Source organism: Gymnoscopelus braueri (genome assembly GCF_963280865.1).
Source record: "Gymnoscopelus braueri genome assembly, chromosome: 6".
NCBI classification, from domain to species: domain Eukaryota; kingdom Metazoa; phylum Chordata; class Actinopteri; order Myctophiformes; family Myctophidae; genus Gymnoscopelus; species Gymnoscopelus braueri.
Window position 1 is genome coordinate 2,687,659 of NC_137607.1, and position 21,438 is coordinate 2,709,096.

The 21,438-nt window shown below is 40.1% G+C and overlaps 2 protein-coding genes across 2 annotated transcripts in view; both read left to right on the top strand.

Annotated features, from left to right (window-relative positions):
- The window catches only part of thop1 (thimet oligopeptidase 1), a 37,750-nt gene extending 37,067 nt beyond the window's left edge, over positions 1–683 (top strand). Inside the window, exon 15 of the mRNA XM_080431185.1 lies at positions 302–683. Coding sequence (XP_080287311.1) covers positions 302–463 — 162 coding nt within the window. The 3' untranslated portion in view covers positions 464–683. The remainder of the gene's footprint in view (positions 1–301) is intronic.
- Positions 684–11,897: 11,214 nt separating this feature from the next.
- The window catches only part of nwd1 (NACHT and WD repeat domain containing 1), a 90,737-nt gene continuing 81,196 nt past the window's right edge, over positions 11,898–21,438 (top strand). Inside the window, 1 exon segment of the mRNA XM_080429919.1 lies at positions 11,898–12,118. Within this exon segment, the coding sequence (XP_080286045.1) occupies positions 12,035–12,118 (84 nt within the window). The 5' untranslated portion in view covers positions 11,898–12,034.

Genomic DNA, 21,438 nt, shown 5'->3' on the forward strand with positions numbered 1-21,438 from the left:
TAACTAGTAACTAAAGTTTTCAAATAATTGTAGTGGAGTAAAAGTACAATATTTGCCTCTGAGATGTAGTGGAGTAGAAGTAAAAGTATTGAAAATTGGAAATACTCCAGTAAAGTAACAGTACCTCAAAATTATACAGTACTTGAGTAAATGTACTTAGTTACTTTACACCACTGCTTATTTGCATATGTGATCATCCTATTTGCATATCCGACCATGTGACATCTGCTCTGTACCTCCTTCTCTCCACACACGCCCCCCTGACCTCTTGACCTCTCGACCTGCTTGACCCCGCCCCCAGGTGGGTCTGGCCTACAGGAAGTGCATCCTGTCTCCCGGCGGCTCATTGGACGCCTACGAGATGCTGAAGAACTTCCTGGGTCGCGAACCCAAACAGGAAGCGTTCCTCCTGAGCAAAGGACTAACGGTGGAGCTGGATGCCGCCGCCCCCTGTCCCTGTTGACCAATCAGACGGTCAGCAGGGGTCGGGTTGTGCACGCGCTCCCAGCGACCCCACCACCACCATGTAAGCCACGCCCACAACGCAACCATCGGACGGACTGACGGACGGACAAGAGGAATTTTCTAGAAAATAAAAAAATTAACGCGGTTATTATTAATTAATTATGCATCTGGAATGAATAAACAAATTAAAAACAATTTCAAAGTTTTAAACTTGAAAATGTGTGTGGTGACTTTTCCTTTTCCTTATTTTCTTTGTTTGGAGCTGTTAACTCATATGGTGCCAATGACGTGTTTGACATGTTTTTTCTTTCGGGGGGGGGGGACGTTCAGAACCCAAGATATCATGATCCGAAGATTTGCTGCTCCATTCACTTCATGGTTAACTCTCTCAGTGCCAGACCCCGAGTTATCCCGAGTTTTTGGGTTATACCCTCAGTGCCAGAACGAGAAATCCCGAGTAAAAATTTAAAAAAAAAACATAAAAAGAAATTATTTTTTTTTGGTTGAAAAAAGTGTTCAGAACCCAAGATATCATTATCTGAAGATTTGCAGCTCCATCCACTCTTTGTTTAACCTATAACTGAAAAAGGCTGTATCTCGCTTCCTAAGCACTTTTTTTTTTCTTTGAAAAAAAAAAAGAAAAATCTGGCATGGTTCGCAATAATTTTATTATTTCATTGGCACTGAGAGAGTTAACTTATTACTTAAAAAAGCTGTATCTCGGCTCCTGTGTACTTTTTTTTTTTACTATGTATTTTTGGTCCAGACATGTTATATCAAAGGCGGACAACAAATGTCAACGAGGTCGCGATGACCTCGTTGACATTTGTGAAACCACACAGTGAAACCCTCAGTGATTAGCAACCACCAGGGGATCGATCACACTGGAGATAAATATTCTGTGAATACTTGAAAAGGTAAGAAAAATCGAAAAATCTCTGGCACTGGGCAAACACAGCCAGAATAAGTCTGAAATTACGCGTTCGACGTGTTTTTATTTTATTTATTTTTTTACACAAAACCAGGAGATAACGTCATCCCAATATGTACTGCTCCATTCACTTCCTGGTTAAAGTATTTGGGAAATGGCCTGTATCTCGCCTCCTGTGGTTTACTGTGTATTTTTGGCGAGACATGCTATTTTCAACGGCCTATAACAAGTGAACAGGAGGTCGTGAGGTTTTTTTTCTTTTTCGCAGAAGCACAGTGAAACCCTCAGTGATTAGCAACCATCAGGGGATCCATCATACTGGAGATAAATATTCTGTGACTACTTGAAAAGGTAAGAAAATTTACTTGGCACTGAATGAGTTAACACATTGAATGCCAAAAACGGTCCGGACCGTTTTTGAGGGTCCAAACGAGAAGTGCCGAAAACGGTCTGGACCGTTTTTGACCCAATTCTATTTTTATACGAGTGGCCCACGTGGGGCGCTAAAACGAAACTTTGACATCACCCAAGGAGTTTCTGAGAAGAAGAGGCTGGATGAGGCTCCATGTCAAAAATCCTTCCGGTCGGCGTTTTCAATGTTATCTCCTTGACTAAAAGCTTAATATCTCCATTTCTTTTTAATGTGGTGGAAACGAGCCGTTTTCGATCGGCGATCACGCTGCAATGGAGGATCGCGTTGGAAATATTATTGTTCCAGGCGTTAGTCGGGACCCTCCGCCGTCTCGCACGCACGCTTTGTTTACATGCACTTCCGCGTCGGGGCTTCTGCAGCACGAAACGTATAACGCAAGTGGATGGAAGAAATGCAGGCACTCAACGTATAATATTTTAATAAACCTCTGGCACCCAATGTGTTAAGAGTTTGAAGTTTTTAAAAGCCCCAATCTCTTAAATCTAAATTCTAAATGTATCTATAATTCTCTCTTTCTCATTGTTAGTGAAAATACCTCAATCATATTTTTTTTTAAACAGTAGGCTATTCGAGTAAATGTACTTAGTTACTTGCCACCACTGGTTGATGAGCAACAGGAAACAAAACAACATCAAACTATTGAGTGTTTCCTGTGAAGCAGCTTTTTCTACTCAGGTGTTTCATTCTAATTAACCACAGTAATTAATTAACTGACAAAACCTCCACGCTACTTCCTGTTGACTGCTAAACGCAACTGTGTGTGTGTGTGTGTGTGTGTGTGTGTGTGTGTGTGTGTGCACGTGCGTGCGTGTGTTGCCCTACAGCGCTGGGAATGACGCAGGTTCAAATCCCACGACTATTAATTACCTCAGTAAGTAGTAACAGTATCTATAGTGAAAAGACTACTGAAGCACTGAGTCACTTCATACCATCTGATTGATTAAATATTATTAATATTCTGAAGTATGACAGAAGTGTGTGTCCAATGGGGAAAAACAAACAAAAAAACATATACTATTTTGCTGTCATTGGATAATATTTTGTCCACAATTCCATTCATGCTGTATCGATATATCGTTTGCCTGTATCGAGATAACAGGCAAACGATCAAAATAAAAATTATTTAATTGAGTAATGAAGATGTTTAATGATCCTATAGTTTACTGAGACACTACACTGTCTCTCTGTATTCTATGATCCTATAGTTTACTGAGACACTACACTGTCTCTGTATTCTATGATCCTATAGTTTACTGAGACACTACACTGTCTCTGTATTCTATGATCCTATAGTTTACTGAGACACTACACTGTCTCTCTGTATTCTATGATCCTATAGTTTACTGAGACACTACACTGTCTCTGTATTCTATGATCCTATAGTTTACTGAGACACTACACTGTCTCTCTGTATTCTATGATCCTATAGTTTACTGAGACACTACACTGTCTCTGTATTCTATGATCCTATAGTTTACTGAGACACTACACTGTCTCTGTATTCTATGATCCTATAGTTTACTGAGACACTACACTGTCTCTCTGTATTCTATGATCCTATAGTTTACTGAGACACTACACTGTCTCTCTGTATTCTATGATCCTATAGTTTACTGAGACACTACACTGTCTCTCTGTATTCTATGATCCTATAGTTTACTGAGACACTACACTGTCTCTGTATTCTATGATCCTATAGTTTACTGAGACACTACACTGTCTTTGTATTCTATGATCCTATAGTTTACTGAGACACTACACTGTCTCTCTGTATTCTATGATCCTATAGTTTACTGAGACACTACACTGTCTCTCTGTATTCTATGATCCTATAGTTTACTGAGACACTACACTGTCTCTCTGTATTCTATGATCCTATAGTTTACTGACACACTACACTGTCTCTGTATTCTATGATCCTATAGTTTACTGATACACTACACTGTCTCTCTGTATTCTATGATCCTAGAGTTTACTGAGACACTACACTGTCTCTGTATTCTATGATCCTATAGTTTACTGAGACACTACACTGTCTCTGTATTCTATGATCCTATAGTTTACTGAGACACTACACTGTCTCTCTGTATTCTATGATCCTATAGTTTACTGAGACACTACACTGTCTCTGTATTCTATGATCCTATAGTTTACTGAGACACTACACTGTCTCTGTATTCTATGATCCTATAGTTTACTGAGACACTATACTGTCTCTCTGTATTCTATGATCCTATAGTTTACTGAGACACTACACTGTCTCTGTATTCTATGATCCTATAGTTTACTGAGACACTACACTGTATCTCTGTATTCTATGATCCTATAGTTTACTGAGACACTACACTGTCTCTCTGTATTCTATGATCCTATAGTTTACTGAGACACTACACTGTCTCTCTGTATTCTATGATCCTATAGTTTACTGAGACACTCTCTGTATTCTATGATCCTATAGTTTACTGAGACACTACACTGTCTCTGTATTCTATGATCCTATAGTTTACTGAGACACTACACTGTCTCTCTGTATTCTATGATCCTATAGTTTACTGAGACACTACACTGTCTCTGTATTCTATGATCCTATAGTTTACTGAGACACTACACTGTCTCTGTATTCTATGATCCTATAGTTTACTGAGACACTATACTGTCTCTCTGTATTCTATGATCCTATAGTTTACTGAGACACTACACTGTCTCTGTATTCTATGATCCTATAGTTTACTGAGACACTACACTGTATCTCTGTATTCTATGATCCTATAGTTTACTGAGACACTACACTGTCTCTCTGTATTCTATGATCCTATAGTTTACTGAGACACTACACTGTCTCTCTGTATTCTATGATCCTATAGTTTACTGAGACACTACACTGTCTCTCTGTATTCTATGATCCTATAGTTTACTGAGACACTACACTGTCTCTGTATTCTATGATCCTATAGTTTACTGAGACACTACACTGTCTCTCTGTATTCTATGATCCTATAGTTTACTGAGACACTACACTGTCTCTGTATTCTATGATCCTATAGTTTACTGAGACACTACACTGTCTCTCTGTATTCTATATCCTATAGTTTACTGAGACACTACACTGTCTCTCTGTATTCTATGATCCTATAGTTTACTGAGACACTACACTGTCTCTCTGTATTCTATGATCCTATAGTTTACTGAGACACTACACTGTCTCTGTATTCTATGATCCTATAGTTTACTGAGACACTACACTGTCTCTCTGTATTCTATGATCCTATAGTTTACTGAGACACTACACTGTCTCTCTGTGTTCTATGATCCTTTAGTTTACTGAGACACTACACTGTCTCTGTATTCTATGATCCTATAGTTTACTGAGACACTACACTGTCTCTGTATTCTATGATCCTATAGTTTACTGAGACACTACACTGTCTCTGTATTCTATGATCCTATAGTTTACTGAGACACTACACTGTCTCTCTGTATTCTATGATCCTATAGTTTACTGAGACACTACACTGTCTCTGTATTCTATGATCCTATAGTTTACTGAGACACTACACTGTCTCTCTGTATTCTATGATCCTATAGTTTACTGAGACACTACACTGTCTCTGTATTCTATGATCCTATAGTTTACTGAGACACTACACTGTCTCTCTGTATTCTATGATCCTATAGTTTACTGAGACACTACACTGTCTCTCTGTGTTCTATGATCCTATAGTTTACTGAGACACTACACTGTCTCTCTGTATTCTATGATCCTATAGTTTACTGAGACACTACACTGTCTCTGTATTCTATGATCCTATAGTTTACTGAGACACTACACTGTCTCTCTGTGTTCTATGATCCTATAGTTTACTGAGACACTACACTGTCTCTGTATTCTATGATCCTATAGTTTACTGAGACACTACACTGTCTCTGTATTCTATGATCCTATAGTTTACTGAGACACTACACTCTCTCTGTATTCTATGATCCTATAGTTTACTGAGACACTACACTGTCTCTGTATTCTATGATCCTATAGTTTACTGAGACACTACACTGTCTCTCTGTGTTCTATGATCCTTTAGTTTACTGAGACACTACACTGTCTCTCTGTATTCTATGTATGTGTTTACCTTGTTTACTGTAAGTCACTCTGGATAAAGAGCGTCCAGTGGCGTAACGAGCCAACAGTTACTATCATCATTAGTAGTGCCATTGTATAATGTAACAAGGACAGTATATATATGATGGTGTGTAGGCCTACAGTGTAATGCAGCTGAGAGGGCAGCAGCTGTCAAGCGGGCCCCAGAAACACTGCTCTGTTGGTCCCTGGAGGCCCCTAGAGGTCCCTGGAGGGTGAACCCTGACTGGTCCCTGTAGACTAGAACCAGAAGACAAACACATACACACACTATGTACTATATAACTTTCTGTAGCACACCCTACAGTGTTTGAGAGACAGACAGTAGGACAGCTGAAGTGGTCAGGGCACCAGAATGTTTGATATACTTAGCTTACATCTTGTCTCGTCGCATTGTGAGCTTTTTTCAACATTTTTCATGACAATTATGCAAAAAAATATTTTTTATCACCGGATGCTGTAAATGCACTGAATGGGACATTATCACGTTTAATAATCCACGCTGGGCAAGACCTGGCCTATTGAGTGCCTAAACGGAAGCACCGGAATTTGGGCGGAAGTACCGCCCCAAGGGAATGACGTTGATCCTTTACAAACCTGTTAAAGGAGAATTTTGGACTAAAGTTTTCTTACCTTTTCTATGACGTTATGATATCTTAGGATGAATGGTACAGTAGAAAAATGTCATAACTCCACCCCTGAGCCGCCATAGCTTAAAAGGTGCGCGGATAGGCCTTAGGTTAGATCACATATTTTAATAGCTTTAAAAAAAAAAATTGGTGAGATCTGACGTTCATAGTGACAGAACACTATGCAACCAAAAAAAAAGAAAGAAAAAAAAACAGAAGTCTCGCTAGACGAGATTGAAATCTCGAGATTGAAATCTCGTCTAGTGAGACTTTTTTAGTTTTTTTTTGGGGGGGGGGACAGTGTTCTGTCACTATGAACGTCAGATCTCACCAAAATAAATAAATAAAAAGCTATTAAAATATGTGATCTAACCTAAGGCAATTAGGAATGAATTAAACAAGTGTTGTGATTGGTCGAAAAATATAGTTTCCGGGGGGAAATAAGTACGACGGAAGTTCCGCCCCCTATAGGCACTCTCTGCTTTAGGTCGTGACCAGCTGAAGGGGTCGGGGCACCAGAAAGTTTGATTCAATACTTTTATTATTTTCTACAAATGCCCATGTGATATAGGTCTATATTGGTAAAACCATCCGCCCACTTAAACAAAGGATTAGCAAACACACAAGTTACGTACAACAAAACATTGTGAACTACCTGGTAGCAGTGTTTTTAATAACCACTGTCACTCTGCCAGACAGAGAGAGGTTTATTTAGTTTTGTATCTCTAAATCTAGATTAAATCTAAATCTTATTAAAATCTAAATCTAGATCTTATCTTAGACAATATAGATCTTTTTTATATTTCTTAGATCTTTTATCTTTTATCACTCAACTTTATTTGTTATATTATAAACAAATGACAACAGATAGTCTGTTCTATGATGGCCTGATGTCTGCAATTCCTCTATTTTTGGGCGGTGAAACCACCCCTATAAGTGAGGTTTGGAAATTTGTACAATTATCCTGCGCTGTGATTGGCCTGGAAATTTGTACAATTATCCTGCACCGTGATTGGCCAATCACAATCTATTCAGGACTGTGATTGGCCAGTGTCACATGACACATGTGCATAGCCCTATATAAGAAACCATAACTTTAAAAAAAACATAAATTTGTTTTTTTAAAGTTATGGTTTCGTCCATCATAAAGAGTGTTTCAATAAATATATTTATCTTTTGTACATGATTGGTTGACTCCATTCAGTATTGTGATTAGCTAGCAAGACACCGCCCACTTCACACAGGGTGTGATTTTATATAGTTTTTGTTATATGTACATAATTGTAAACAATGCTGATGTAATTTAATGTTTCCTTGTCTCTGTAGACACTTGTGTTCATGGTTGCTGTAGTGTTAGCACATGTAAGACTACAACTCAGGCCCCCCAGGGACCTTCTTGCCGTGAGGCGACAGACAACGCTAGGCTACGTGTGCCTCCTCAGTGTGATAGAGCAGTGGTTCTCAACCAGTGGTCCGGGGACCACCAGTGGTCCTTGAGGGGGTTCCAGGTGGTCCCTTGATGTCCAGTATGGTTTTATCTAGAACTACATTTCCCTTGGTGTTTTTTTGTTTGTAGTAAACCACGTCTAGGTAGATACTTTATTGTCCTTGCGGAAATTCATTTTGTACCAAGCAGCCATCAGGATACAAAAAAAAAATCCCAAAACATAACATAAATACAAAATACATAGACAGATCACACAATACATGGACCGTGCTACACAGCTCCTCTCTTACAGAGTGAAAACTAGAAAAGGCCACCAGTCATGATTCAAGTCAAGAGAGGCGTCACATTATATTTTATGCACAGAACTGAGATGGGGCCTGTTTGTTCAGGAGTCCTATACTTGCAGGGACAAATTATCTTGAAGCCCTAGCCTGCAACATTGGCACTGTGTACCGTCGTCCTGATGGTAAAAGGTGGTATTGACTGTATAACGGGTGCGTTCTATCCCTAGCAATAACTTTCCCCTTCCTAAGCACCCGTCTATAACTACATTTCCCTTGATGTCAAGCGAAGCCACTCAAATGTTTGTCACAGATGTCTCTCATTGGCTATTAAGTCCAAACGATTTTTGGACTCTTTGGTTGGACGGTTTGTTTGTTTCTTTTGTTCACCTTGATGTGTTTCAGGCTCCAGCTCTCCTCACCTAAGAGACAGGCAGACAGACAGACAGACAGACAGACAGACAGAAGGACCTTGGTGTGTTTCAGCCTCCAACGCTCCCCACCTATAAGAGGTTTGTCAACGGATGTGTCGTGGTTTAGTTCACTTATAGGCTTCATAAACGTTGATTTCACGGGGCAACATATGACAAATAACATAAATATGTAGCCTGATTATCAGCCTGAAGCTGCGTGGAGCTTTCAGGCTGACATTGTCTGGAGTGGAGAGTTGGTAACCAAATGGACCCTTATAGATCTTTAACTCTTGAGAGTGTAAAATGCAAACACATTTTACGTAAAAATTACACTCTTGGTCTTGGTCCATTTTACACTCTCAAGAGATAAATTATTGTTAAACATCTGCATTACTTAATTAACAAGAAGTCTAACACAATTAGAGAATGTAGAAGAATAGTTATTTTGATCAACGTTTGCCTGTTATCTCTCCTATGGAACCAACATCAACACAGCATGGATGGAATTGTGGACAAAATCTTATCCAACGACAACAACAATATTGTACGTTTTGGGTCTGAGGGTCTAAATGTCGGTTCTGTGGCTCAAATGACCAATAAATAATAGACCTTAATATGTAAAGGGTTGTAAAGCACTGTGATAGAGTCAGTCCTGTACAGACACACAGCATTACAGTAGCTGTTGTTATGAGGGTAAGGCTCCCTAGAGAGACATGTTGTCTGGGAAGAAACGCCTCTTGGGGGGAGAGAGAGAGAGAGAGAGAGGGAGAGAGAGAGAGATTCAGATAATCAACAGCCACACAAGTTTCATTTTTTTAAGCGACCTTGTGGAGAGAGAGAGGAATATTACGGATCATAACCTTATGTTCTGAAGAGGATTTTAGGACCCAGGGGAGGATCTCTAGAGAGGAGCAGCATGGACCCGGAGGTCACGGCCAGAGGTCAGCAGGTCATGGCTGTCCTGAGAGGTCAGTCCACAGAGCCTCTGTCCAGGAGGTCCAGGATGGTGAGGGTCTACATCGCCTCAGCCTTCACAGGTCAGTGGAGTTGCCAGATCTGCTTATTATAATTTCCCCGCAAGATTTTATTTGAAAATAGCAGATCTACAAGCTCACAACGCGTCGCGACGCGTTGTGAGCTTGTAGATCTGCTATATAGCTGATGTATATTTTAAAGTGCCCATGGTCGCTTCTTTTGGGCTGGTTTTCCTAGGCCTGGTTGCTTGTTTCTCTCACAGAATCTGGCAACACTGCATAGCAGTGGTGGAAAAAGTACTATTTTTTTAACTTACATTAGGTAAAAGTATCAATACTGCAATGTAGAAATACTCTGTTACGAGTAAAAGTTCGGAATACAAAATTTACTGTACTTAATTGTAGAAGTACAAAAGTATTCAAAATGTACTCAACGTATGTACAAAAAGTTAAAGTACTCATCGTGCAGAATGTCCCATTTCGAGTTTTCAAATGTATATATATCTTTTGAAAATAGCCGATCTACAAGCTCACAATACGAGCTTGTAGATCGGCTATTTTCAAATGGCAGAAATGTATAAAGGGCTGAATTGGTTAATGTATGTTTTGTAATAATAATCAAAATATATATATATATGTAATAATAATCATAATCAACAAGTAACTAGTAACTAAAGTTTTCAAATAATTGTTGTGGAGTAAAAGTACAATATTTGCCTTTGAGATGTATTGGAGTATAAGTAAAAGTATTGGCAATTGGAAATACTCAAGTAAAGTACAAATACCTCAAAATTGTACTTAAGTAAACTTTTCCACCACTTGTAGTGGGTTATACCTGTTTCCATTGTATTCAGTTTCCTCAACAGAGCATAGATAGAACATTAACATGTTAACCCATTAAAACAGGGAAAGTATCTGTGTTTTATTTTATTTTTTATTTTAACGTTGGCTATTAAAACAATAGCAGATCTACAAGCTCGTAGATCTACTATTTTGTACCTTTTTCTTTTAATTGTTAAAGTGTTTAGAATTTTTCTTTTTTAAAGGTTCTGTGACATACATTTTCACTTTTTTTATTTTATGTTTTTTTTGGGGGTTTTATGACCTCAATTACACCCAAAAAATCGGAACTTTGAACATTCAGTGGATTTTCTGTGGTCTAGGGTTTTCTGAATAATTAGGCTGAAAAGTAATCTGTGATTGCCCCTTGGGCAATGAAGTCACAGGCCATTACTACCGCCCACTCTCCTCCTCGCCCCTCCCCTCCCCTATCCTTTCCTTTGGGGGGGGGGGGGCCTTTAAGGCGGCTTTCCATATGCATGGCCTCACCCTACCCCACACCACACCGCCCACTTGTGCCTTGGTTTCCACTACAATGAAGTGGGTAGAGTGGTGTGTAAGTGGTACTAAACTGGTGCCTAAAAAGTACCCAGTCCTGGGTAGGTCTGAGCTAGGCCAAGCGGGGCCAAACACTTCATAATGACTGATCACTCACCAACTTTTTATTTAGAACAGCATATAGTTGTAAAACATTATAATACTTTATAGATTATTAAAATTAACACAGTTAAAATCTTGTGTTATAATTATCATAGTTGTAATACATTATAATAGTTTATATTGTATTATAATCAGTTATAATCCATTATAGTGTATTATAATTATCATAGTTGTAATACATTATAATTTATATTGTATAATAATCACAGTTATAAGGATCCATTTGGTTCATACAGAACCATTTGTATACAGGACAGTTGGCCACTCACCTACATTCCTTTGTTAGACAAAAAGCAATGACCTCCACCTATGTTTACATTACAAATGAGTGTCAATGACCGGAGTCTGCAACTCATAGCTGTGGATTTGAGCGGGGGTACTTTTGTGTAATGGAAACGGTAGATATTTTGATGCGGTGTGGTGTGGTGTGGTGTGGTGCTTAAGCCGCATTGGAAAGGGGGCTCTAGTATAGCTGTCTAGCTGTCACTACACATTTAAATGGGAATACCACTCATTTAGAACATTGAATTATGTCTTTAATACTGTTGTGTGGAAATAAGAAAAAAGTCCCCCCCCCCCTTCTATGTTGCCTAGAACTGGATAATTGATTGAGGTCATGTGATCAGTGACATACGCAAGGTGTACTTTTGGCTGAGGGGGTGGAGCCAAAAGTACAAACATTTTCTCTCTCTCTTTTATAGTAAAAATAGTGGATCTATGAGCTTGTAAATCCACTATTTTCTTTTAAATGGGTCAGAAGTTGTAACCTTCATTTTTTTTTTACCTCTCACAACTTCAATAACTTTATTTGTTTTTTTTTCCAGATATGTACAGTGAGAGGAGAGCGCTGCTGGACAAAGCTTACCCAGAAGTCCTTGCGTTCTGCAGAAGTGTGGGCTTGATGTTTGAGGTGAACGTTTACATCTTTTTATCTACGCCAGGGGTTCTCGAACTTTTTAATACCTACAAAAAAAAAGAATGAAAGAAAATAAAAAGACCTTTACTGCATCTAATGTGATCAACAAACTATACTACACAAACTGGTCTAACACACGGCCAAATTGTCAAATAATATAACAGGCAAACATTGTGAAAATAGCTGATCTACAAGCTCACAACGCCTCGCGTGAGCTTGTAGATCTGCTATTTTCACAACACGCATCTGTGGAACCGAGTCGAACTAAATGTAATGCAAGTCCTGGCGGAGTCAGGTTAGGCGGGGGGTCCCCAGTTAAAATTATGATTATTTGTCCAGTGGTTCTCAGCCTGAAAAGGTTGAGAACCACTGGACTTTGATTGATTGATTTATTAGGCAAAAGAATGTAAAACAACACAGTTACATTTATAATACTTTTGTCTAAAAGGTCCGACCAAAAAAGTCCTTGCGGACTTGTTTCCGTTGAGGTCCTTGAGTTAATTTCATAGACATATATAGTAGCAACCAAACAGTTCAAAAATCAACATAAAAATACAGAGGAAAAAAATAATACCACTAAGTACAAAAAAAGCATGAAAAATAAAAGATATATACCAAAAAAGGGGAGGGGGGGGGTCGTCTGTCTACAGGGAAACTGGTACTACCTCCTCTTTTGGCCTCCAGAAAGATGAGTTTTTAGGGCTGTTTTGAATGGGCCCAGCGAACTGCATTTTTTGAGGGATGGGGTTAGACTATTCCATACCGTGGTGGCTGTGCTGTAGAAGGAGAATTTGCCCATGTTTGTTTTATGGGTGGGTGGTACCAGATTGTTGTTTACGCTCCCTCTAGTTCCGTGACTGTGGGTGTCACTAACTTTTTCGAGGTATTTATACAGATATGTGGGTATAGGGGGCATTTCGGGCAAATCTGCATTTACAATTTTGAAGACCAGTCCCATTTTTAGTTGTTTAACCCTGTCTTCCACCCTGAGCCAGCCTAGGCTGGCAAAGTGAGTGGGAGAGAGGTGGGTCATGGGCCCCAGTCCGAGAAGTAGTCGAATCAGTTTGTTTTGGGAGGTTTGAAGCTTAGTCTTCAGTGACACTGAGGTGTTGGAGTACCAAGAGGAGCAAGCATAGTCAAAAAGGGGCTGAATCAGGGCCCCTGAGAGGGTCCTGAGGGCCTGAGGGTTGACAAAAGAGGAAACTCTGCCCATATATCTGGTTCTCTGGTTTACTCCTTTGACCACCTTTGTTGCCATGCTTTCACCTGTCAGGTATTTGTCAAGAATACATCCCAAATAGGTAATCTCTTCTTTGCTAGTGATGATTGTGTCATCGACTTTGACCTTGAAGTCATTTACCTTCATTTTACTGAGGGAATGTTTGGTCCCAAAGAGAATGGATTCAGTTTTCCCAAGGTGTAGTGACAGTTTGTTATCGGTAAGCCAGGTACAGATTTTTGAGAGTTCAGAGCTGAGAGCTTCCTCAACTTGCAACTTGTCCTCACCCGAGATCAGGAGTGCCGAGTCATCAGCGAACAGGAACAGTTTGCAGTTACAGGCAGCATTCATGTCGTTAATGTATAGAAGGAACAGTAACGGCCCTAGAATGCTGCCTTGAGGAGCCCCGCAGCTCACCGGGAGGGATGAGGACATGGTTCCGTTGATGTCAACCACTTGTTCTCTACCCTCCAAGTAAGATCTCATCCAATTTCGTGATGTGCAATCAAAACCAATCGCCTTCAGCTTATCAAGTAGAATTGTGTGGTTTACAGTGTCAAACGCCTTTTGGAGGTCCAGCATGACCATGCCGCAGTATTTGCCCGAGTCTACCTCACGTTTGATGTAGTCGGTCAAATACAGAAGGCAAGTGTCAGTGGAGTGGGATGTTCTGAAGCCCGATTGGAATTCAAACAACAGTTTACGCTCGCTGAGGTAGCTGTTGATTTGTTCTTGGATTAATTGCTCTATGACCTTTGAGATGGAACAAAGGATGGAAACAGGCCTATAGTTGCCAGGATCTAGTTTGTTTCCTTTTTTATATAGAGGGATTACTCTTGCCAACTTGAATTCTTGTGGGACGTGACTACACGACCATATAGGGATACCTGCGTTCTGATTGGTGTGCACGTACAGTAGTAGGCAGTCTCCTCCTATAGGCGGAGGCAGTGGTGTAAAGTAACTAAGTACATTTACTCAAGTAATTTTGAGGTACTTTTAATTTACCAGAGTATTTCCAATTGTCTATACTTTTACTTCTACTCCACTACATCTCAGAGGCAACCATTGTACTTTTACTCCACTACAATTATTTGAAAACTTGAGTTACTAGTTACTTTGCGGATATAAATATATGACATTATATAACATGCATTAACCACTTTAGCCCTATTTTATACCTAGGCTATTTGAAAATAGCAGATCTACAAGCTCACGCGATGTGACGCGTTGTGAGCTTATAGATCGGCTATTTTCAAACATTTTTGTACTTTTACCTTTGGTACTTTAAGTACATTTTGATAGCAATACTTTTGTACTTTTTTTAAACATTTTGAATTCCGGACTTTTACTTGTAACAGAGTACTTCTACATTGCAGTATTGATACTTTTACTTAAGTAAAACATTTGAGTACTTTTTTTCCACCACTGTGCGGAGGCTGATGATGATTCGGCCCCCGCGTCTAGCGTGGGCTTTAATCTCGGTCGTGTAGAAGTCCACTTCCTCCGATGTAAAGCTTCAGTAAAGGAGTGGGTCTTGTCCCTGAAGGTGAGGAGCATCTTTGCAGTGAAGGCCAACCCAAAACGTGGATCTGCCTTGCGAAAGAGTGATCTGAGCTCCTCGAAGGAAGATTGCTGCTTGCGCTGCTCTGCTGTGGCATCACGGACGATGCAGATTTGTTTGTCCTTTGTACTGCAGCTCACCTGGAGCCAGTTGCACCACCACCTCACACTAAGTTCAACCTTAGCCTAGTTATACAGTAGCTTAAATGGCTTTGAAAAAGCCATTTAACCCATTTAGCCGGGAAAGTATCTCTGTCATTTTAGATTTCTTTGGCTATTCAAAAATAGCAGATCTACAAGCTCATAGCGCGGCACCACTGAGCTTGTAGATCTGCAATTTTTCTTTTTTTTTTAATGTGAAAATGTGTGCAAATCTATATTTCTATAAGATTTGCACACATTTTCAAAACATTTCAAAAATAGCAGATATACAAGCTCGGTGCCGCGCTATGAGCTTGTAGATCTGCTATTTTTGAATAGTCAAAGATATCTAAAATGACAGAGATGCGTCCCCGGATTGAATGGGTTAAGCTATAACTAGGCTAAGTTTGAACTTAGTGTGAGGTGGTGCAACCGACTCCTCGTCAGCTCTCCCGCCGGAAAGACGCTTATGGCTACCAGCTCCCACCTGATGTTGTGTGGGAGTTCTGACTGCTCCAGACCGTACTGAATAACTGATAGCTTACATAACGTCTTGAGACTAGGACTGAAGTCTAAGACATACAGGTCATCTGGTGTGTCGTCTCCTCCAAAGAGGATGATACAATCTCCCACCATGCAACAGCACATCCTATACATCAGAGACGGTCCTTTCCTCTTGGGCTCAACCTTCTTCCAGGAGAAGGTCTCTGGACTGAATTTCCACAGATCATTAAACTTCTGGTTCATGTTGTATCCACCAAATATGTGCAGCTCTCCATTGTAGGTAAAGGCTGAATGATACGAGCGTCCTTCTGGAAGAAGCTGTGTAAAGAAGGTGTGTTCAGCCAGCAGTTGGTCTCTGTGTCAAACACTCTGATGGTGTTGTAGTACTGACCTCCAAGGCCCCCAAATACAAACATCTTTGTCCCGATGATGGTGGCAGAGTGACCCGATGAAGGTGATGGTACCTCTGGTGTTAATTAAAGACCAGACCATGGTGGTGGTGTCCAACTTGTATACGTTATTAATCCAGTCAGCTGGTTGTATCCTCCATGAATATACATGACCTTCCCCAAGACACAGGCTGAGTGCTTGTACCTCCCCTCTGGAACGGTCCCAGAGATAATTGGCTTGAACCACCTGTGGGCGTCGACATCAAATGCATAAATATGGTTGTAGTACACATGTTTGTAGGGCATTGTGCAAAAATAATGTCTGGGGTAATATCCACCCCAGATGTAGACAATATTTTCTATGAAAAAAGCTGTGTGGCTCGTACGTTTGGTGGGAACCTCAAGGTGACATTTTCCTCATTTATCAACGGAGCCTATAAACCGGCTTATATTTTTCCATATATTCGGCCGTACACCAACGTCGAAGTCACATTTATCAACGAATCCTACACAGCCAATCCTGGCGTACATCAGGTCTGAGCTTTGATAAATCTCACGTCTGAAAACGAGCGTCATTTAGATAACACGCCCTTAATTATTCTCAAAACGCCCCGATTTTACGACATGAAGATTGAAGAACCAGAATACGACCAAAGACATCATCATGAAAAGCCAATAAGAAAGAGTTTCCCAGCTCGCCTCGCCACACATGCACACGCACACGCCCCTCTCCCTCTCTCTCTCTCACACACACACACATTATTGTCTCCGCCGAAGGTGGAGAATATGTTTTCGCTTTGTGTGAGCAAACATTGTTAGCCAAGCTAACATTGGGCAAGCTCCACGTGACACGTGTCAATTTGTTGACACCAATGCCTCTGATTGGCTAGAGGGACTCGTGACGAAATAAAATTCTATAAATAGGTGTGTCACTTCAAAAAGCCCCTACTTTTTGAAGTGAGGTAAAACAGGATCAATCAGACTTGATTGGAACAGTACCTTCAGTAAGTCCAAGTCACCCGTCTGTGCGTGTGTGTTTCCCTCTGAGAACACCTAACATTGGTCAAGCAAAGGCGCAGAAGGCCAAAGCTAAGAAAGCATACTCATCTACAATTGTAACGTAGAAGAGGACTAGAGTTGAAATGATCCCACAACAAAGCCGAACTCTTAATACGTGTCAATATGTTGACATCAATGTCTCTGATTGGCTAGAGGGACGCATGACGAAATACAATCCTATAATAAAAAGGTGTGTCACTTCAAAAAGCCGTTTTGGTGGACACTCAATTACAATAATGAAACAACATTACAGACGACTGTTATTAAGATATTACCAGAAAACCATTCAGAAGATGCGTCATAGTATATATATATTTTTGTAATATAGTAATACATTTCTGACAATTAATATTATTGTCTGTTCTATTTTAAGGAATACGTAAATATTACGTAAATATATTAATCTTTTTTTAATCTCTTTTTTCATCTTATTTTATTTTTAACATTGGAAGACAAGTATTAGAACTTTTTGTTTAACTAAAAGATATATATTTTACCCTACTGTATCTCATTAGTTATTGCTATTATAATATAATTGATATATATCAGATGCGTCATAGTATATACATTTTTGTAAGAAATACATAAATAAATAATTTTTTGGATCTCTTTTTTTCATCCTATCTTTTTTTAAACATTTTTTTAAACATTTTTTTAAACATTTTTTTAAACATTTTTTTAAACATTTTTTTAAACATTTTTTTAAACATTAGAAGACAAAATATGATTTTTAAATAATGTTTTTTTGAATAAATATTTCTTTAACATACACCTTTTTATTTAACTACAGTATATATATTTTACTCTACTGTATCTCATTAGTTATTGCTATGATAATATAATTGCTATAGTCTGCTGGCGGAGACTTGTGCTCCGAGGAGCACATTTTCTAGTTGTATATGTCATTAGTGCATCCAGTCAGCCGGTTGTATCCTCCATGAATATACATGACCTTCCCCAAGACACAGGCTGAGTGGTTCCTCCTCCCCTCTGGAACGGTCCCAGAGATATCCGGCTTGAACCACATGTGGGCGTCGTTTCCCCTCAGGTTTTTGAGTCCTTCAAAGCAGTACAGCTCGTGTCCGACCACCACAGCAGCCTGGTCCTTCCTATGTTCTCCTTTCACATTTATCGTCCAGTGAAACATTTCACACAGCAGCTATTTACAATGGAAGTCAATAAGAAGCAGGTTGCTTTGCTGGTACGAGTCGCTGAATGACAATTTGTTTATTGGAAATTTTAATTTAAAGGGAAATTACATGGTTATGATGATGTTGTGATGTCATCACATGATGTCATTATGTAGATTAATGACGTCACTAAACCTGATTGCCCATTTTGAACGTGATAGTTAAGTTTTTGAGCGGTGTAGCCGCTTCTATAAGTGGGTTTGGGACCGTCGTGAAAAGACCGTAGTGAAAATTTGTCTTTCGCTGTACTGTGATTGGCTGACTCTATTCACACCCTTTGCTCAGTGCTATGATTGGCTAGCGAGACGCATAATGAAATTAATGACCTATAAATAGCACCACGCACTTTAAAAAAATACTTTTTTTAAAAGTGAGCTTCCATCACTGTGATGACCACTGTTGTTGCTAAATAACACCACTCACTTCACACTGGGTGTGATTTTTTTCTGTACTATGACATCAGTACATCCATATTTGGGCATATTGAGAGAAAGACACACAGACAGATACACAGACATGTAGACAGGCAACACCTGGAACCGTACCGTTTGTGAGGATGTGGACTGACGACAGTTTGAGGCGTCTCAAAACCCGGAGCTCAACCCTCAAGAAGAGCTTCTGCTCAATGGCTGTTGGAGCCATAAACAAGGCCATGGACAATAGTACAGTGGCTGTTGGAGCCATAAACATAACCAAAAACAAGGACACTGACAATAGTACAGTTGCTGATGGAGCCATAAACATAACCATAAACAAGGACATGGACAGTGGCAGTAAATTGTCACTCTGAATTGTAGTTATTCCGGTACAGCTTGTCTAGTCCATCCATCGATGCGTTTGTCTGTTATTGGTTGGTGTGTGCTTTGGTACTTCCTTAATTATGACCAATCTAACACGGGAACAGAACACAAAAATACAAAGGTAAACAGGGTCTGCATTTCGGCACGGGACGGTGAGTATTTCTTATATTTAGATTCCCGGTGGGGGCTCCTCACTGGCAGGTTAGTCAGTAGGATACAACAGCAGTGACAACTCAGAAATATGTGTGAGGAGGAATACATTTGCACAACGACTACATTTGGGAGAAAAAGGGGTACAGGTAAAAAAAGCACACACACACACGCACACACACACATACATTAGAAATACAAATAAATGTAACATTCAAAACTATAATAATCTTGGTGTGGGGATTCTCTGACCAACAGCAGTCGGCATCCTTATGCTGCTGTTGTCAAGGCGATGCTTTGTTGCAACGTCCATCCCATCTGTTCTAAAGTCATGCGTCCCATCGCTGGGAAATATCTCTTTCCATCCCATCCAATGGGAAATCCAATCCCGTTTTAGAGTTTTTAATACTAAAACTTGACCTTGATCCAATCCCTACTTATCTCAAATCCAATCTCTACTTATCTCAGGGATATGAGGGCAGGGCTTTTAAAGTCTCCTGCAGAAATAATTAAATAATCTGCATGATGAGTATGTTCATGTTTGGTATATAAAATGCATTCTGATGCCAATATCTTAGTAACATGTTTAACATAGCACTTTTACTTGTAACAGAATTTTCCTACATTGTGGTATTGCTTATTTTCCATTGAAAAAGTCAAATTGGCTAGGGTCACTTGAAGGGAAAAGGGTACTTCTTTGGCCTAGTGGCGATGAGAATTCTCTCATTGAGATTATCTCCAGTATCAATCAGACAGACAGACAGACAGACAGACCTGAATTAAGGGTACAGCAGTTGTTCAAACTTTTTTTTAGAGGGCTCTTAGGTTTCTGTTGCTGTTGGTAGTCATGGCTGCTAGTTCCCACCTGATGTCTCGTCGCAGTCCCAACATCCTCAGATCGTACTGAATAACTGATAGTTTGCATAACGTCTTGAGACTAGGACTTAAGTCTAAGACATACAGGTCATCAGGGGTCTTGTTTCCTCCAAAGAGGAAGATACAATCTCCCACCATGCAACAGCACATCTTATATATCAGGGATGGGCCTTTCCCCTTGGGATCAACCTTCTTCCAGGAGAAGTTCTCTGGACAAAATTTCCACAGATCATTGAACTTCTGGTTCATGTTCCAGCCACCAAATATGTACAGCTCTCCATTGTAGGCAAAGGCTGAATGACCACAGCGTCCTTCTGGAAGAATCTGTGTAGAAGGTGTGTTCAGCCAGCAGTTGGTCTCTGTGTCAAACACTCTGACGGTGCTGTAGTACCGACCCCCCCAGCCCCCAAATACAAACATCTTTGTACCGATGATGGTGGCAGAGTGACGTTCTGTAGCAGGTGGAGTACCTCTGATGTTAATCAAAGACCAGACCATTGTGGTGGTGTCCAACTTGTAGATGTCATTAGTGTAAAAGGTCAGCTGTGTTTCTCCTCCATGAATATACATGACCTTCCCCAAGACACAGGCTGAGTGTTCGTACCTCCCCTCTGGAACGGTCCCAGAGATATCCGGCTTGAACCACCTGTGGGCGTCGACATCAAATGCATTAAGATGGTTGTAGAATCTATCAGGTGTACAGTGGTACCCTCCCCAGATGTAGACAATATGTTCTATAAGCACAGCTGTGTGGCCCGTACGTTTGGAGGGAACCTCAGGGTGACGTTCTCCTCTTCCGGGTGTCACTGGGGTCAACTGCTTCCAGCATAAAGACACTGTGTTGAAGACATGTACTTCAATCTGATCTCTTTTCCTCAGTTTCTGAGTCCTCCAAAGCAGTACAGCTTGTGTCCGACCACCACAGCAGCCTGGTCCTTCCTAAGTTCTCCTTCCAGATGTATCGTCCAGTGAAACATTTCACACAGCAGCTCCAGTCAACCAGTGCAACTCATTTACAAACGAAGTCGTTAGAAGGCAGGTCACTGTTTTGGTACGAGTCGTTGTTGAATGACATTTTGTTTAATGCGCATTTTAATTTAAAGGAAAATTACATGGTTATGATGATATTATGATGTCATCACATGATTTCATTATGTAGATTAATGACGTCACTCAACCTTATTGGCCATTTGAAACTTGTTAGTTAAGATGTTTTTTTTCCTGTACTATGACATCAGCACATCCATATTTGGGCATATTGAGAGAAAGATACACAGAGAGGTAGACAGGAAACACCCGGAACCGGACCGACCGGTTGTGAGGATGTGGACTGACGACAGTTTGAGGTGTCTCAAAACACGGAGCTCAACGCTCAAGAAGAGCTTCTGCCCAGTGGCTGTTGGAGGCGGAGCCATAAACATAACCA